Genomic DNA, 17,468 nt, shown 5'->3' on the forward strand with positions numbered 1-17,468 from the left:
CGGTCCGCGGCGAAAAACGTCCGAAAGACGCGGACGCGACCGCGGTTTGCTATACAGCTCTGACCACTAGTTGAGCAACTTACACAGTATAGCTTTAAGCCTGATTTACTGTATACCTTGCCATACAATAGAAGAGTATGAATTAACCACATGAACCCTAATGCCACTATGTCAAGGCATGGGAAAAGGTCAACATTCACAGGCAATACTCTGCTGTTTTCTGCTGTCATAGGTACAAATAACGGTCTAGTAGCATGGTTGGTTCTTGGTTGATTAGTTTCAGCAATTCTCCCAATCTCCTATAAGACCACAAAAAGAATTGACTACAGTGCTAATACAGAACAGATGCAGCCTAAATGCATGAAGGAAGAGTTAAAGGGGTATTTCGGTCAAAAACGACTTTCCTACCTTTCAAATGATGATTCGGGAAGCTTCTGGGTTGATCCAGGTGTTGTTTGACCCATAGCAGCATTTTGTTCCATTTTCGATTTTCTCCCCTGCACCCCACGGCTCCAAAACGGCACCTTTTGGGTCGTTCCGTAATCCGGTTATTATTCTCGCTCAAAATTCACTTTTCTCGCTCGATCTCAGTCCCTCATACTGTTGTTAGCATATCCGAGCTACACCAGCTCCTGGTCGCCGCCATGTTTGTTTACAAAAAGCTCAACTCTGAACTCAGGCCAACTAGAGAAACACTGGGAAATCCGATCACGCGATACAAAACGGGATTTCCCAGTGTTTGGAGCTGGTGTAGCTCGGATATGCTAACAACAGTATGAGGGACTGAGATCGAGCGAGAAAAGTGAATTTTGAGCGAGAATAATAACCGGATTACGGAACGACCCAAAAGGTGCCGTTTTGGAGCCGTGGGGTGCAGGGGAGAAAATCGAAAATGGAACAAAATGCTGCTATGGGTCAAACAACACCTGGATCAACCCAGAAGCTTCCCGAATCATCATTTGAAAGGTAGGAAAGTCGTTTTTGACCGAAATACCCCTTTAAGCCAGATTTATACATGGTTGTACAATGGCGTCTCACCCCGGAAATAGCCCGACGCAACCCCTTGTGAACTTGCAGATCTGCCACTTTCAGCATGTGACTCCATCGCACGACAAAGTATAAATCAGGGGTGGGACGATAATCTCTCACGCTAATCGTATCGTGGAGATTTTATTTATCGTGATATCGTCCTCCATCATGCACATTCACCTTAGCTGCATATCCGGTACCACTTAAACCCTCTATAATCGGTAAAAGGTACTTGACACAGTCCTTTTTCACTCTCTATCAAATGTCTTTGCCAAAAAATAGACGATCTACAAGCTCACAGCGCATCACGACGTGTTGTGAGCTTGTAGATCTGCTATTTTTTGGCAAATGTTCCGCCCAGGATAATGGATTTTGATTATCGCGATAATATCGTAAAGTGCGATTTCTTTTGTCACAATAATCGTGATATGAAATTTTCATATCGTCCCATCATCCCTAGTATAAATTACGCATTAGTCCCGAGCAGCTGTCACTTGTAGCACACTTCATTCACCCCGTTGAGGTATGTCTTATCCAGCATTGTTGGCACACAGCCTCGGTCCCCCGCTAGCACTCTAATGAGAGAACACCAAGATACTTTAGGAGGCCGAATCAATCAAGTGCAAATGAGTTTGTGTTAGTGGCAAGCCTGGCGCAGTCTGCCAGCACCATCTGTGGCTGGGGGGTTTCCATTCCTGATCCAGCTGGAAGCGGTAGAACTACAGCCTGGCCACAGACTCCCCAAGACACCTGACTGGTTGTCATCGATAACAGTATGGGAGCCACATCAACAGGGAGGACCGAGGATAGGAAGGGAAGGGAGCACCGTAGGGGAGAGGCCGAAAGAAAGAGAGAGAGAGAGAGAGAGAGAGACAGAGAGAGAAGGATGAAACTAGGTGGAGAAGGAGACAGAGGAGGGAGGGAGGATTGAAAAGGGATGAAGATACTGAACCGTAGAGGAAAGGTGGAGAAAAGGCGAGGGAAAGACAGGTAAGGAGGAAACAGCACGGCAGGTGAAGAAAGAGATGGATTAAACAGAGAAAAGGGAGAGAGGGAGAGGAGAAGAGAGACGAGAGAAAGAGGTAAAAGGAAGAGACACTAGGGGATGCAAGAGATGTGAGAGATGATGAGAGAGAGCATGAGAAGGTTTAGGTTTCCAGGTGGATTTCTACATGGATTTATTTATTCACGCCTTGACTACTTGTAATTCCCTCTTATCCCTGCCTCTCCATCTAACCACCAACTGCAGCTGGTTCAGAATGCAGCTGCCAGCTATACAGTAACTAGCTTCTTTGCACAGGTTGCCCCTTTATTTTTAGAAGAGTTTAAGGATTCTGGAAGGAGAATGCATACTATATGTCCTAACGCTCTACTACGCTCACTGACACCTTGTCAGTCTTACATACAGTAATCCACTCCTCTCTCCTCCAACTCTCCTCATCTGCCATCCAGCACTCTATCTGTTCCCCCCTTTGTGTGTGTGTGTTTACTCATCACCTACAAGGCCAGATCTGGTCTTGCTCCCTCCTACATATCAGATTCATTTGCTTTTGCCCTGTTTTAGATTCCGTCTAAGAACTCACCTTTATAAAGCTGCATTCAACGCCCAGCACTCTTAATTTTAATTAAAGTTGTTATTTCTTTCTTTCTTTCTGTTATTGTGATGTATTGTTTTATTTTTTTAATCTTTTTGTTGTGGATTCTTCTGTCAAGCACTTTGTGACTCTGTTCTTAAAAGGTGCTATACAAATAAAGTTTATTAGTGGCCTCTATAGCGGCCTCCTTCAACAATTACCTCATTACGTATACTGCTTCTCTCCTCACCACCGTAATTTTAATTCCCCCTCCTTCAATCTCTGTGGGAAGGTTGTTTGTGCTTACAAGATATTGCTGCGCTTCCAGCAAAGTGATTATTTACACATCACACAATATAACTTTGTTATCTGTCCCCTCTTCCTCTGATCTTTCCATGTATTGGCTAATATGTCTGCTTGACTGGCCTGTGTGTGTGTGTGTGTGTGTGTGTGTGTGTGTGTGTGTGTGTGTGTGTGTGTGTGTGTGTGTGTGTGTGTGTGTGTGTGTGTGTGTGTGTGTGTGTGTGTGTGTGTGTGTGTGTGTGTGTGTGTGTGTGTGTGTGTCTCTCTCTCTCTCTCTCTCTCCCTCTCTCACTCACCTGCCCCTCTTTCATCTGAGAGCACTGACTTCAAACGTTAACGATGTCACCTGTCACCGTATCTGGGGAATTAACTAACCCGTTGTCATGGCGATTGATCCCTTCCCCTCTCAGATATGACTTGATGCCTGGCTGCGTTCCCTCTCCATCAGTCTCTTACGTGCCTTCCAGCCTCCTCATGCCTGTGTTTTGCTCACCAGTTCAGCATGCTTCTGCATGTTTCTCTAATTTAGGCCTAGAATTATTGAATGCTTTAATCAGTGAAAAATAGCAGATCTACAAGCTCACAGCGCGGCACCGAGTGCTGCGCTGCGAGTTTGTAGATCTGCTATTTTTTGAAAAAGTCGTGAAAATGTGTGCAAATCTTTGAATATATGTGTTTTCAAAGCGAACGTTTGTAACTCAAATTTTGCTTCTGGGTGGTCCCTGGAACTAAATATTTTGAGATGGGGGTCCATGGCCAAATAAATATCATTTTGGGGGTCCTTCACATGAAAAGTTTTGAGAACCACTGACATAATAGTCTCTCAAGAACAGAGTAACTGAGCTCCAGTTGAGTGAAAAGGACCTTTTCTTTGACGATGGCTATACTGCCCTACAAAGGCAGAGTGCAGTAACTACGTTTTCGGACACACCGACTTATTTGTGTCGCCCAAAGGTCAAATTAGCCTTCATGATATTGGGGGAGGAACAATTAGCTCAAGAACAGATATACAATCAATGTGATATCACATTTATGTCTTTATCTCATTTGGCTGATCAGCTGTAACACTTTTAAACCCATTTTTTAGTGAAATTCCAAAACGTAGTTACTGCACTCTGCCTTTGCAGGGCAGTATAGCTAGATTGCTGACATAGAAACATAGGGTTTTCAAAAAACCTTAGAAGGATTCAAAAGACACTTATAGAAAATTCTAATTTTCACTCGGTGCCGCGCTGTGAGCTTGTATATCTGCTATTTTTCAATAGTTAAAGCATAAAATAATAATACACTATAATGTGTACCCGTTCTAAATGGGTTAAATTGAACTCCTGGCAGTTACAAATGGTTATACTTTGGTTGCCTTCCATATGCCCTCCTCTGCATGTCTCACTACCTTATTGTCAGTCAGTCTGTAATGTCTGACCCTGTCTCTCTGCGCTGCCACCAGGTGTCTGGTTGGAAAGGTTTCTTCTTTATCTTTCCAGTCTTGTGCGTCTCCGTCTGGAATGGCATCATGCTGTTTATGATGCTGTCTTGTGTCCCTCACAAAAACAATACTGAGAGAAAAACTACCCTACAAAGTAAAATCCTCTGTCTTAATGCATCAGTTTTTAACTCAGAGAGTATACAAATGTAAGCAAACTAGAGGGTCGCCCGCTCCCAGCACGTTTCCGGTCGGACATATTTGACCGCCGGACGCACTTCCGGTTAAGAACTCCGCGAATTAAAAAGACTAACATTACGTTGCTGTAATGGGATATGCCAAGTACCATTCCAATCCTCAAGTCTGCATCTGAGCAAGTAGAGACAAAATACCAGGATCCCAAGGAGAACTTGCTAGTCTGAACTCCCAAGGAGGGAAGTCCAAGTCTCCAAGTACAGTATTTTCTGGACTATAAGGCGCACCTGACTATAAGGCGCACTGTCAATGAATGGTCTATTTTCAAACTGTTTTCATATATAAGGCGTTCCTGACTATAAGGCGCACATAATAGACGCTACCGTTGCGTTATGCATCCAACAGATGGAGCTGTGCTAAAGGGAATGTCAATGTCAATGAATGATCCATATATAAGGCGCACTGGACTATAAGGCGCACTGTAGTTTTTTGAGAAAATTAAAGGCTTTTAAGTGCGCCTTATAGTCCGGAAAATACGGTATTTGATTTGATAATCGGCCACTGTCTCTCGCTTGCTCACTCACTCGCTCACTGTCTCTCTCTCGCGCATGCGCATTTGTTTCGTTTTGGGTCGTAGATAGAATGCACCGGTCTGGGCAGATAGAATGCACCGGTCTGGGCAGTAGATCGAATGCACCGTTCTGTCAGTTTCAAATTGTATATAGAGATGGACCCTTACAGCGTTACCGGCCTATTTTGCTTGTAGATTCTCAGAGTTAAATTAACATTCAGGATATTACAGGGTACGTCCCACTTTTCTACCTTGTCTCTTTTGGTTCCTTCCTTTCTCTCACTCATCCCTGTCTTACCCCCGGGGGCTAAATAGAAGTTGATGAAGGAAGGTGATAGAAAGGTGGTACAGTACTACCCCCGTTGTCTTTCTCTCTGTGCTTTTCCCACCCTTTCTCTTCTTGCTTCCTTGTGCAGTCCCCCTCTCTCGCTCTGTATTCAAAATGTTAATACCTCTCTCTCTCTTCTTGTCTCGTGCCACCCCCCCCCCCCCCCCCCCCCCCCTCTACTTCTTTCCCTCTGTCTGGCCGTCTGTGGCATGTTGTTGGCTGATAAAGACAAGATCCAATCCGAGACATGCTCTCTGTTCTCTCTCTCTCTCTCTCTCTCTCCCTCTCTCTCTCTGTATTATCTGCCAGACAGAGTTTGTTTTACACATACTGATTGCAACTCATTACACACACACTTCATGCAGCCGTCTGGCCCAAAGCCAGTAAGTCTGGTGTGTGTGTGTGTGTGTGTGTGTGTGTGTGTGTGTGTGTGTGTGTGTGTGTGTGTGCGTGTGCGTGTGTGCGCGTGCGTGTGTGTCTGTGTTGGCGTAAGTCTGTGTGGCAGAGGGGAGAGTAAATTAAGACAGGAGAAGGGGAGAGCAGTCGATAGAGAGATAGATCTAGGGGTCAGAGGAGAATGGATGGAGCAGTAGATAAAAGACAGTCATGGATGGACTGGTTTGATGGGGAGGCGTTGAAAAATAAACGATCAGGCGAGATGGAAAACGGCAGACAGAACAGACGAGGGGAAGGGGGGACAGATAGATTGATGGATGGATGGGGGGCAGATGAGGAGAGTTGGAGGGGAGAGGAGTGGATGGATGGATGGAGAGAGAGAGACAAAGACCCATCAAGTCGTACGTAAGACTGACAAGGTGTCAGTAAGCGTGGTAGATAAACAAACATGGTTGCCATGTTTGAAAGATGGGGTTGGTATGGGGGTCAAACATGCAATTTCGCAATCACAATCCTGCCTAGTAGATAGAAGGAGGTCAAAAAATATTTTTTTAAAAATAAAAAAATAAAAATTCTCGGGCGTGGCGGCCTGGACATATGGGATAATTCGGGAAACTCGTGGTAAAGCAGTTAATGACTTAACTTAATTCTGAGAGAGTAAACAAATTGGCCCAGATGAAGTCATTGTGGCAAATATGCTAATTTCTCTCTCCGTACTGTGCGTCCGCTGCTGCTGCCCGCGGGGGGTTCTGTCTGGCCCCCACCATCATCTTATTTTCAAAAAAGTATTTTGGGGGAGTAGTATGGTGAGTGCAATATGAAACGTAAGCTTACCATAATCACAGTAATCCTTAATCATTTTCAATCATATTCAAGGGCTTTTGGAGAGAAATGAGACAGACACAGAGCACAGCAGAGGGAAGGTGTGTGTGTGTGTGTCTGTGTCCAGCTGATGCCAGTAAGTAGTTGATGGCCCCTCGTTAATGGATCAAAGGAAGGCAATTATGTCTCTGCACTGTCAACTAGCTGCTGTTATACAGATGCATACTTTTCAAGCAGACTGGTTAATTGGTTCTTAACTTATTTTGTATCAACTTTAAGGAGTGCACTTGTCATAAAAAATATAATAATGGTGGTATAAGAGGAGCAACAACACTAGCATATCTGAACTGTCGCTGGAGTAGCGGGAACGCCGCTGTTGCCTCACGCAATGCTATGGCCCTCGGCTTGGTACCATAGATATAATTCGGCCCTTGGGGAAAACTAATTGGAGAACTCTGGTATAGTTAGTAAACCTCAGCATGCTAGTAAACCACAATGGCACAATTACAGCAAAGGTGCTGTAATTGTGAAAGCCACTATACCATCCTCCCACTTACACAGGCATTTATCCATTTTCCATCCCGCATCTACAGTATAGTAGTACTTTGTATAAGTTCCCTGCTTTAAAAAACGTTTACTTTGCATTGATACTGCAGGGCAGGCTTTTCATCCCTTAACATTTTACACTAGAGACAAATCCATATTCTCTTCTCTAAACTTTTGTGTTTCTCAAGGCATTTTTTTTGGCGGAATGGGTCCCTTGTGACTCAGCACTGGTAAGACAAAAGAGAGAGCATCTTTTTCTCTTTTCTTTTTTGCTGCATCCTCACAGTAACATTAGTATAAGCCACTCTATCGGTCGTTTCTGTCTGTCCAAAATGTCTTTCAAGAATAAGCCAAAAGCTAGTCGCAGCTTATGATTATGAGCTTGTTTATAAACAATTAACAAGCTTTTTTTTTATTTAGCATGTGTTCTGTGTAGATGAAAGCCTGGCTCACTGATTTGTTTCTGTCTTTTGTCTCCTCAGCTCTGCTCCTCCTGTATGATGTCACAAACAAGGCCTCCTTTGACAACATCAGGGTAATTACTTCTGTCTGGGTTCCTCTCTCTCCTTCTTTCTGTCGTTTCCATTTATTCCCCTTTCTTTCTTTCTTTCTTTCTTTCTTTCTTTCTTTCTTTCTTTCTTTCTTTCTTTCTTTCTTTCTTCCCGTCCTTCTCTTGCTTGATTCCTGCTTCAATCAGTGTCATGAAGGCAAACAACTATCACAACATATTAGAAGCAAATTACAACATGTTAGAGACATATCACAACATGTTAGAAGCACATTACAACATGTTCACAAGACAAATCACAAGAGGCAAATCACAGCACCTGTGTAAAGTAATTTAGTGTGAGTCAGAACGGTGTTAACTCTTAACACATACAGTAATCGTCCTATTTAATTTTCTTGCCAGTCCTTGTGGTGGGCTCCTTGTGCAGCGTGACTGTGAGAGTCCAAAGCCCATATTACTGGTGTGCATGGTGGTAGGACTATACTGCCCTACAAAGGCAGAGTGCAGTAACTACGTACACGAATTTCACTGAAAAATGGGTTTGTGTTACAGCTGATCAGCCGAATGAGATATAGACATATAAGTCATATTACGCTAATTGTTCATCCCCCAACATCATGAAGGCTAATTTGACCTTTGGGCGACGCAAATAAGTCGGTATGTCCGAAAACGTAGTTACTGCACTCTGCCTTTGTAGGGCAGTATAGCTATCAGCTATAGCCTGTGTGTAAAGTCACAACTGTAGGTCTCTCTGATGTGAGGCATTTGGCATTCTACTCTCACTCTTAATTTGGAATACTCGGTGCGATTGGGAGGGGTGAAATTGCAACATTCTTGCATATTTAATTAATGCGTTTGCGCTCACACTGCACTTTGTCAACCTTGCTTAGACCACGTCTGTCCACAGGACATGTATCCAAGCTGCGTAATAATGCCTCCTCCATCTTCCTGTGTTTATTAATTCTTGCAGTTCAACCAACAATGTAACCGCAGGACCCCTGCAAAATTGCGGTCAGAAACAAAAAATAAAACCAGCGGCGGCTGGCGGGACTCACAAAATCCTGCAATAAACCAGACATAGAGCTTATACTTCAGCAAGATATGAATATGAAGAGGAAAACATCAATGTCTCTCTCTCTCTCCCTGCCTATATTATATTATAGCCTGAACAAAAGAGGACAGATCCTTTTACTATTATGAAATAAAGTACCCAGTTTTTATGCCCGCTCTCCTCCTTTTTTAAACCTTTTTTGAGTGCTCGGATCTGTCCTCTTTTGTTCAAGTTTTATCCCACTGATCCTAGCAGCACCCACTACACGTTTTTAACTTTGCCGTTACCTCCTTTGAGCACCTAGTTTCTCTTGTTCATCGCCTTATATTATAGCCTATATAGGCTATTCAATAGTGACTACAGTGGCACTTTTCCTTTTATCTGTGAGCAACTCCTCACAAATAAACTATACTATGCGGGAGCGGTGATCAGAAATGAAATCATTGAGGTAGGCTAATGGTCAGAAATCTAATGGGAGTGGATGGTCAGGAGGGGGATTTAACCTATTATATACTGTATAACTCTATGGATTTAACCCGCACAGGGCTCTATATACCACAATGTTTCATTGCTTGTATTTGAGGCCGATGCATTCAGTGAAGCGTATGCTGTAGCGAATCGAAACCACCATTTTTTGGGGGATTTGCATTTGTTTGTTTGATCCGCAAAAGAATACGTGTGTGTCTTCACACATGTCCAAATGATGCACATTTCACGACAATACGCCACAGGATTAGTTTTAATTGCAATAAAACGTGCCAGTGTGAAAGAATGCACCCGAAGTGGGCATCAGAACATCTGTTATTTCCCCTCTCTGTGTCTCTGTATCTCTCTTTCCTTGTGTGCATGTGTCTCTCCTACACATACTGTAGTGCTGTGTGTGTGTGCGCGTGCGTGCGTGCGTGCGTGCGTGCGTGCGTGCGTGCGTGCGTGCGTGTGTGCGTGCGTGCATGCACACGCACGTGTGTGTGTGTGTGTGTGTGTGTGTGAGTGTGTGCGTGAACTGCGGACATGCTTTGTTAGGTACGTATATAGCTCACCCTCAGGCAATGCCTATGGTAAAGGTGTGTGTAGTCTCAGCGGGAAATTTGCTGCTTTGCACACCAACATAACACAGCTCAGCGGAGATGTCTGGCCCTGCTCCCTGTCAATCCTTTTGCCATTAAAGTGGGAATAGAAACAGGGGAGACAGCCATTACCTTTGCCTCAGTCTGTCTTTTCCAGTTAACGAGTTTGATCATTGCACATTCATAGATTCATTATTCATGAATTGAATTTTAGAGACAGGTGTTGGTGAGAATGCACAAAGTCGGTACCAACAAAGCACACCACCTGAAAATCACTTCAGAATTCAGCGAGCTATGATTATTTTAATAGTGGATAGAGACCTCCTGCTTCAATAGACATACATACATCAGGAGACACGGCTCTTCTACAAAATATGGTGCACATGACCAATAAACAGCAGCAGCCAATGAGGTTCCCAGGTTTATAGCCTATATCTATGGTCCAAACCAGTGATTATGAAACTTTTTTCATATCAAGGACCCCCAATTTTATAGTAAAAAATATGGAATATATTTGGAATAAGGACATCACATTTTGTCAAGAAGTAGCAGCATAATGTCATATTATGTCATATTGCGATGCATTGTGAGCTTGTAGAGCAGAATTTTTTAATAGCCGATGCATACTGTAGGGTTAAAGTGGTAAAAAAACAGATTTTGATGCTATAATAACTCATTTAGCTGGGGACCATTGGGGGTCCCCAGACCACCGTTTGGACACCACTCTCCATAAAGAACCAACCAGTAGTGTTCAGCAGTGAGCAGTGACAAGGGACTGTAGTACAAGAAAGAAACTTACTTACACTACTATATTCCTCTGCATTATACAACATTTTGGCGTGTGATTATTGATACCCCTTACAGTGTATTCCACCATGTACCCGATGTACTAGCCCACATTCACCAATATGTTTTATTATAGAGTTAGCATGCTGTTAACATTTTAATATGGAGATAGGAGTTAGCATTTCAAAAATGGCTTGGCTCTGAGGCACAGAAGCAGGTGCAGACACAGTGGGTGGGAAGTGGACTGGCGTGTGTGCGCATTTGTGCGTGTGTTTGTGCACGTGTGTGTGTGTTTGTGTGTGTGCGCAATGGAACTGTGGGCTATCATTCCCTGTGGAGAGATGAGAGATGACACCTGTTCATTGTAGCGCTGACACACACACACACACACACACACACACACACACACACACACACACACACACACACACACACACACACAGACAATTTGCACTTGTTAATGTTAATCAGTGATATTCATTAAAATACAGAGAATAATGCCCAGCGGCCTGGCAAATTGCAAGGCGTGTAGGCTATATGCACTCAAACGCATGTGTGTGTGTGTGTGTGTGTGTGTGTGTGTGTGTGTGTGTGTGTGTGTGTGTGTGTGTGTGTGTGTGTGTGTGTGTGTGTGTGTGTGTGTGTGTGTGTGTGTGTGTGTGTGTGTGTGTTTGATACAGGCAGCACAATAATGAGAGCAAGCAACAATGTCCCTTATGTAATGTAAGATAAGAGTAATGTAAATAAGAGGCATTAAGCATATAAAAGCACTAGTATAATACACACTACTAATAGTTTGAGAACCACTACTAAATTCAGTTTGTTTCCTAACTGATGTGTGACCTGCACACACACCTGCTTACAACTTTTGATTGATTGATAATTGAATACTTTACACAAGTTAGTTCACAGTACAAAAGGTTACCGGTATGCTAAAAGGATAACACAAAAAGCCCCACAGGCTTGTTTACATTGTGGTCCATTGTACTCAATTCATCAGTAAAGATGGCTCTCCAGACTACTTCAGACTACTACAGACTGGCAGTCGGGTCCTTCGTCGGATTTTCAGGTGTATAGCAAACGGTTGGCCCACGGCACTTTGTTGTGCGCATGTGTCAGAGGAAATCAGATTAAATAACTCTCCCTACCAGGTGGCAGTAGTCTACAGTCCTCAGAAAAGATGAGGCAGCTTGGACCATAACAAAAACACAGCATTTTTACACTAATTCACTAGTTTGCAAATCCCGCCCCATTCTGCCCTGTTACTAGGCTGGGACATTAACCCTGGGCAGATTGTTTTTATAGTGGCAGTGAATGGGATTTTTTATTTTTTCATAGCCTCATTACAGCTATATAAAGTACCAAAGGAAAAACATCTAGGTGATATTAATAAAAAGGGAAGACAAAGGTACAGTAGTTACATTGCAAAACAGGGGGTTTATATATGTTTTAATTTGTTTAATCCCAGTGGGACAGAATCACTATTGCAGATTCTTTTATAGTGGAAGTGGATGGGATTTTTTTTCCCTTCATAGCCTCATTACAGCTATATAAAGTACCAAAAAAAACACATCTACGTGATATTAATAAAAAGGGAAGAAAAAGGTACAGTAATTACATAGCAAAACAGTAATTTTCCCCCGAAAATATATGTTTTAATTAGTTTAATCCTCTGGATCAGAGAGAGAATAGAAATCGCGCATTGCATCTTGGGTAGGAAGAGGAGAACTATAATCTGTTCTCCTCCAACATCTCCTCACATAATAGGCTGGCTTTTCGTAATTCTGCCCATTTAAAATATATGTACCCAAACGTAACAAGTTAGACCATTGATAAGGTCCATGTGAACTAGTCTGTTGAAGCTTATTCATTACAATGATCGCAAACGCTATGGTCGCGAGCGGCCTGGCCGTGCTCCGCAGTGCGGACAGCCGGTGAAAGACGGCTCCCACTTTCTCCGACTGCAGAACTCCACCCCCGCTTGCAAAAAGTGAATGTATTTTTCTGGTTGGCCAGTCAGGGAGTCTCATGGACCAATCAGAAGGCTGACAAACGGTGAATTAGCACTAGCACTGCTTTTGCGTTGGACTCCACAAAGAAATGTTGTAACTTGTGACTGACCCTTCCACATTCAAAGACGGCTACTGCACGACATTGTCATCAGTGTTGTGATTGGGCACTCTAAATCAAATGTCTGTCTTTTGTTTTGTTTTTTTAATAGTATTTTACTGATTATTTTGACAATAAAAACAAACCTACAGCCTATTATTATTATTATTACCCTTATTATTATTACCCTTATCATGAATATTATTATTATTACTCCTACCCTAACCCTAACCCGCTCCCTACAGGCATATGGCCGCTTCCTACCTGAAAGACCCCTATACCCCCATACCCCCACCCCACACACCCCATACTCCATCTTCCAAGCAGTTCCAACCTGAAAGCCCTCAAACCCTCCACCCCCACCGCACCCCTCCTCAGTGATGTGAACCCAATGATCCTGAAGCTTAATAGGGACATGTGTTCTCTTCAGGCACATGCATGCAGTTGAGCTGCCCCAATAGTGGCCACATAATAAAAATTGTCAGTTTGTTTGCAAATTGTATCCAAATTGAAAGGGGGATAGGTATCCAGCCCCAAAAGCTAGACCTATGTAAAGATGTATTTATTTCTTTATTGTAAACCTTTTCTATTCTAATGTGCTTAACACCATTTCCTTTTCCTTACACCCTCTCAAGTCAACATGTGATTGTGATTGACTACCACTTTCTCTCTCGGTTCTCATTTCACACTCTCTCGCCTTCTCCGTTTTTCTCTCTTAGGAAAAGAGTAAAGGTAAAGGTGTTTCTGGTGACTAACTTTTATTTTTCCACAATCACAAATTGTCTCTCTCTTGAACGGATCACTCATAGGTGTAAGGAGCACTGAGGAATCTTAAACGATGGCATAAAATACAGGAGAAAAAGGGAATTAGATAACTTTGGGAAAGTGCTTCTCAAAAGTCATCCGGTACATGAGTGCCAACTCTTTAACAAGTACTCCCTAGAACTCGTTTTCCGTCCCACCCTCCAGGCGTCCCTCCTTCATCTCACGTCTCACATGTTTAGTTTCCTTTTTTTTTTCTTTATTCATACGTAATTTGCTCCTGCTTCCTTTTCGTTCAATTTAGGCAATTTCGACTTTCACATCAAAGGGAATAAGACTTTATCAAGTGCATGGCCTACTGTACCTTCATCCCCTTGCGCGTGAAAGGATGAAAGTGTCACCACTTCAATCTATGCTCCTTTTGATGTGACACTAATGCATGCAGTGTGTACGTTATGAATATGTGAAGCCTTTTCTGATAATCACATACATAGCTGACATGAATGCAGTATACACACAGTACATACAGATACAGATAAACAAATACATATATGGGGAACACAGTAAAAGCCTGTGCTTTGATTTAACTATTTAAGTGTTTAATTGAACATGTATGCATATGCATAGCAGTGCATACTATGTGTTTGTATACTGTGTGTGTGTGTGTGTGTGTGTGTGTGTGTGTGTGTGTGTGTGTGTGTGTGTGTGTGTGTGTGTGCAAATAAACGCCTACATGCATAGCAAACAAACACTCACACGTACAAACACAGGCGAGGATGCGCAAACAGGCACGCACACACGCACGCACACACGCACGCACGCACGCACGCACGCACGCACGCACGCACGCACGCACACACACACACACACACACACACACACACAATTATTGTTATTGATCAGTAAGATTCAGTATTGAGACTAAAGGACATCATTAGAACCACCGAGGGCCTTTTCACGCCAAAGACGATTTGTTGTCGTTCCGAAAACTGGCACAGCGATAAAATGTAAATCGATATTGAGTTTGATTGATGCCAGTTGGCACATTGGATGGAAAACGCAGCCGAGTCCCCTGGCAGAAGACTTTGTACTGCAGTCAGTGGGACATTTTCATTTATTCTATTCTATTCTATTCTATTCTATTCTAGTCATTTACATTTTCATAATCCATCTCCAGACTGATCAATGTTAAATTCTCCCACTACTTCTCCCCCTTCCACTGTCTGTCTCAGTGAGGAAACCAAATTAGTTGTTTAGTATGCAAAACAGGACCAAAGTAACATGAAAGCACCCAGATAGAATTGGAAAAAAATGATATAGTACATATTAGGGATCTTCAAAATTTTCAGGCCAAGGACCTCTTAGTTGAGAGAGAGAGATGAAGCAGGGACCCCCACAACCTTTTCATAGATTCCATATTGTTTCATTGTTTGACAGCGCAATCATCAGTGTATTTTGGATTCATGTCAATTTGTGTTTTCAGATATTTAACCTCTTGAACTGTCGATATGCCATGTCAGATTTTCACACACTTCACATGCCATGCACGGCATTCCAGGCAAGAAGTTCTCCCCATTGAGGTGGCACGGTGGCGCAGTGGTTAGCGCTTCGCGTCACAGCTAGAAGGTCCTGGATTCGATTCCCGCCGGGGGACGCTGTGGGCACTGGCGGCGTGTTCCTCCCTCCGCGTCATCAGCGCCCACACCCTAGGTGGGGTTGGCGATAGGGCCTTTCTGTGTGGAGTTTGCATGTTCTCCCCGTGTCTCCTAGGGTTGATACCCTCACAAAAACATGCAGTAATCCAGGTCTCAATATTGCCTCCCCCTGGCCAGCTGGGGCGCCTGATGGAGGGGAAAGGAACTGGTTGGAATAACGTGTTCCTTCCACGCGCTACGTCCATACCAGGGAAATCTCCACTGTCAGGTGAAAAGAAGCAACTTGGACTCCTCCTCATGCATAGAAGGAAGCATGAGGTCAGTCCGTTGTCTCCCCATGCGCGGCAGAGGGAGAGCAGAGCCCAGGATTACATAGGCAATTGGCACTGGGTGAAAAACTACTATTAGATTTTTGACCAACCTAGCAACAGCAACCAATGGGTGCAGAAGATGGGCAGGACCACGGGCGGTACTTTACAAAGGGTCAATTAGAAGAGAACTCAGGCTGTTGATTGGCAGGTGGGAACTGGGAACGGTGGTCGGTCTTTCTTTCTTTCTTTCTTTCTTTCTTTCTTTCTTTCTTTCTTTCTTTCTTTCTTTCTTTCCACTTCCACTCTACCTCCTACTTCTATCAATCCTCCATCTCAGGTCAAAGCTTTATTTATCACTGTGCTGACAATATGAATCTATTTATGCCTATGCCTATTTCTGAGAATGCACAGGAACAGTTATTTCTCTAGCTAGTGCTGCTAAATTTAGACTCTGCTGTATGTATAGATAAAGATAGATGAAAGCAATGCTTAGCCTGTTGGGCTTGAGCGTGTTTGTGTTTGTGTATGTGTGTGTGTGTGTGTGTGTGTGTGTGTGTGTGTGTGTGTGTGTGTGTGTGTGTGTGTGTGTGCGTGCGTGCGTGCGTGCGTGCGTGCGTGCGTGCGTGCGTGCGTGCGTGCGTGCGTGCGTGCGTGCGTGTGTCAGTGTGTCTGTTGCTGTTGCAGGCTAGAGTCGAGAGAGGGAGAAATACGGGTATAGTCTGTAGTGACAGAGAAAGGTAAAGGCAGAGAGAGGATCTGAGAGCTTTTTGTTGCTGTTTTCAGGAAGTGTAAAATAAAAGTGTTCCAATGGAGCAAATGTAGTTATTATTTAGTCACATGCTCCTTGTTAATACTTCAATATACTGTTCAATATTTATAAAACCCACAGACATAGCAGATTTAACCAAACATAGCAGATCTACAATCTCACAATGTGTGTCATTGTGACACGCTTAGTACTTGTAGATCAGATACTCTTGTTTGATACTGTAGTTTGACAAAGTACAGGGTGGAAAAACTAAACATGGACTGCAGGCTACATACTGTACTGTAACTTTCTCATTTACGTGGTATTTTCTTTTCAACTTTCCCTATTTTCTCATTATTGGATATTTACTGCTCTTATGGCCCGTGACCCGCACAAATTGGATCTCTTAGGTCATTTCATATTTTGTAGAGGAGCCTTTATGAGGAATAGACATTCCAATCTTCTGTTGCAATTTCTGCAAGGTCCACACCTTTTTTTTCACAAGATGCCTTTATTGTTGCTGATGCGCAAATTAATAAGATGGCCTTCAATTCAATGCTAAAGGACACAAGGAGCAGCCACCATTCAGAACTGGAATTATATGCTCCCTTTTCATAGTTCCCATTGAAATGCTTGCAGCAGTGTTTTGTATGAGTTGCTATCTGTCAATGAATTTCTAGGGGGTGTCAGTTAAAATGTCATTGCTGTAGTCCAGATGACTAGAGATAAAAGAATGAACCAGCTTCTCTGCTTAATTGCCTAACCTTGGTTAGGTTTCTGAGCCTGAAAGGGGAGACTTTGTATCCATGTGACATTTAAAACTGAGTTCTGAATCCATAATAACTCCCAAGATTTTTAATCTCAACCTTTTGCCTGGGAAGCCAAGCAGAGTCGATTTAGATATATCTTGTGTGCACTGTGCAAGGTTGGTGCTATAGGAAAGGCCATGGAGCCACTAAAATATGCTCAATCCAGCTTCTCAGATATATTGACATGTTTAAAGGAAATGGATTCAGAGGAGTACATTTTTACACTTTTACATATTTACATTAATACTCATATTTTACTGTGTAGTGAAAATCTGTGTTGAATTTAACGAATTGTGCAGTTCAGGCCAAAGGTGCACAGCAAAAAGTCTGGTGTTAAATTGATTCCCACAGAGTCAATTTCAACTCTTTCTGTGAGTTTATATGTGTCCACACTTTCTAGAGTCAAATTAACACTTTGGAAATAGTTCTTTATTTAACACTAGCCAGGAGTTCCTTCTTTAACTCTTTACCCAGA

At 43.0% G+C, this 17,468-nt stretch overlaps 1 protein-coding gene across 1 annotated transcript in view; it reads left to right on the forward strand.

Moving 5' to 3' along the window:
• The window catches only part of rab26 (RAB26, member RAS oncogene family), a gene marked incomplete at both ends in the record, with an annotated part of 94,197 nt that overhangs the window by 57,808 nt on the left and 18,921 nt on the right, over nucleotides 1–17,468 (forward strand). Inside the window, one exon of the mRNA XM_080747443.1 lies at nucleotides 7,670–7,722. Within this exon, the coding sequence (XP_080603569.1) occupies nucleotides 7,670–7,722 (53 nt within the window). The remainder of the gene's footprint in view (nucleotides 1–7,669; nucleotides 7,723–17,468) is intronic.

This window comes from Nannobrachium achirus (assembly GCF_963921795.1).
Source record: "Nannobrachium achirus genome assembly, chromosome: 18".
Classification (NCBI taxonomy): domain Eukaryota; kingdom Metazoa; phylum Chordata; class Actinopteri; order Myctophiformes; family Myctophidae; genus Nannobrachium; species Nannobrachium achirus.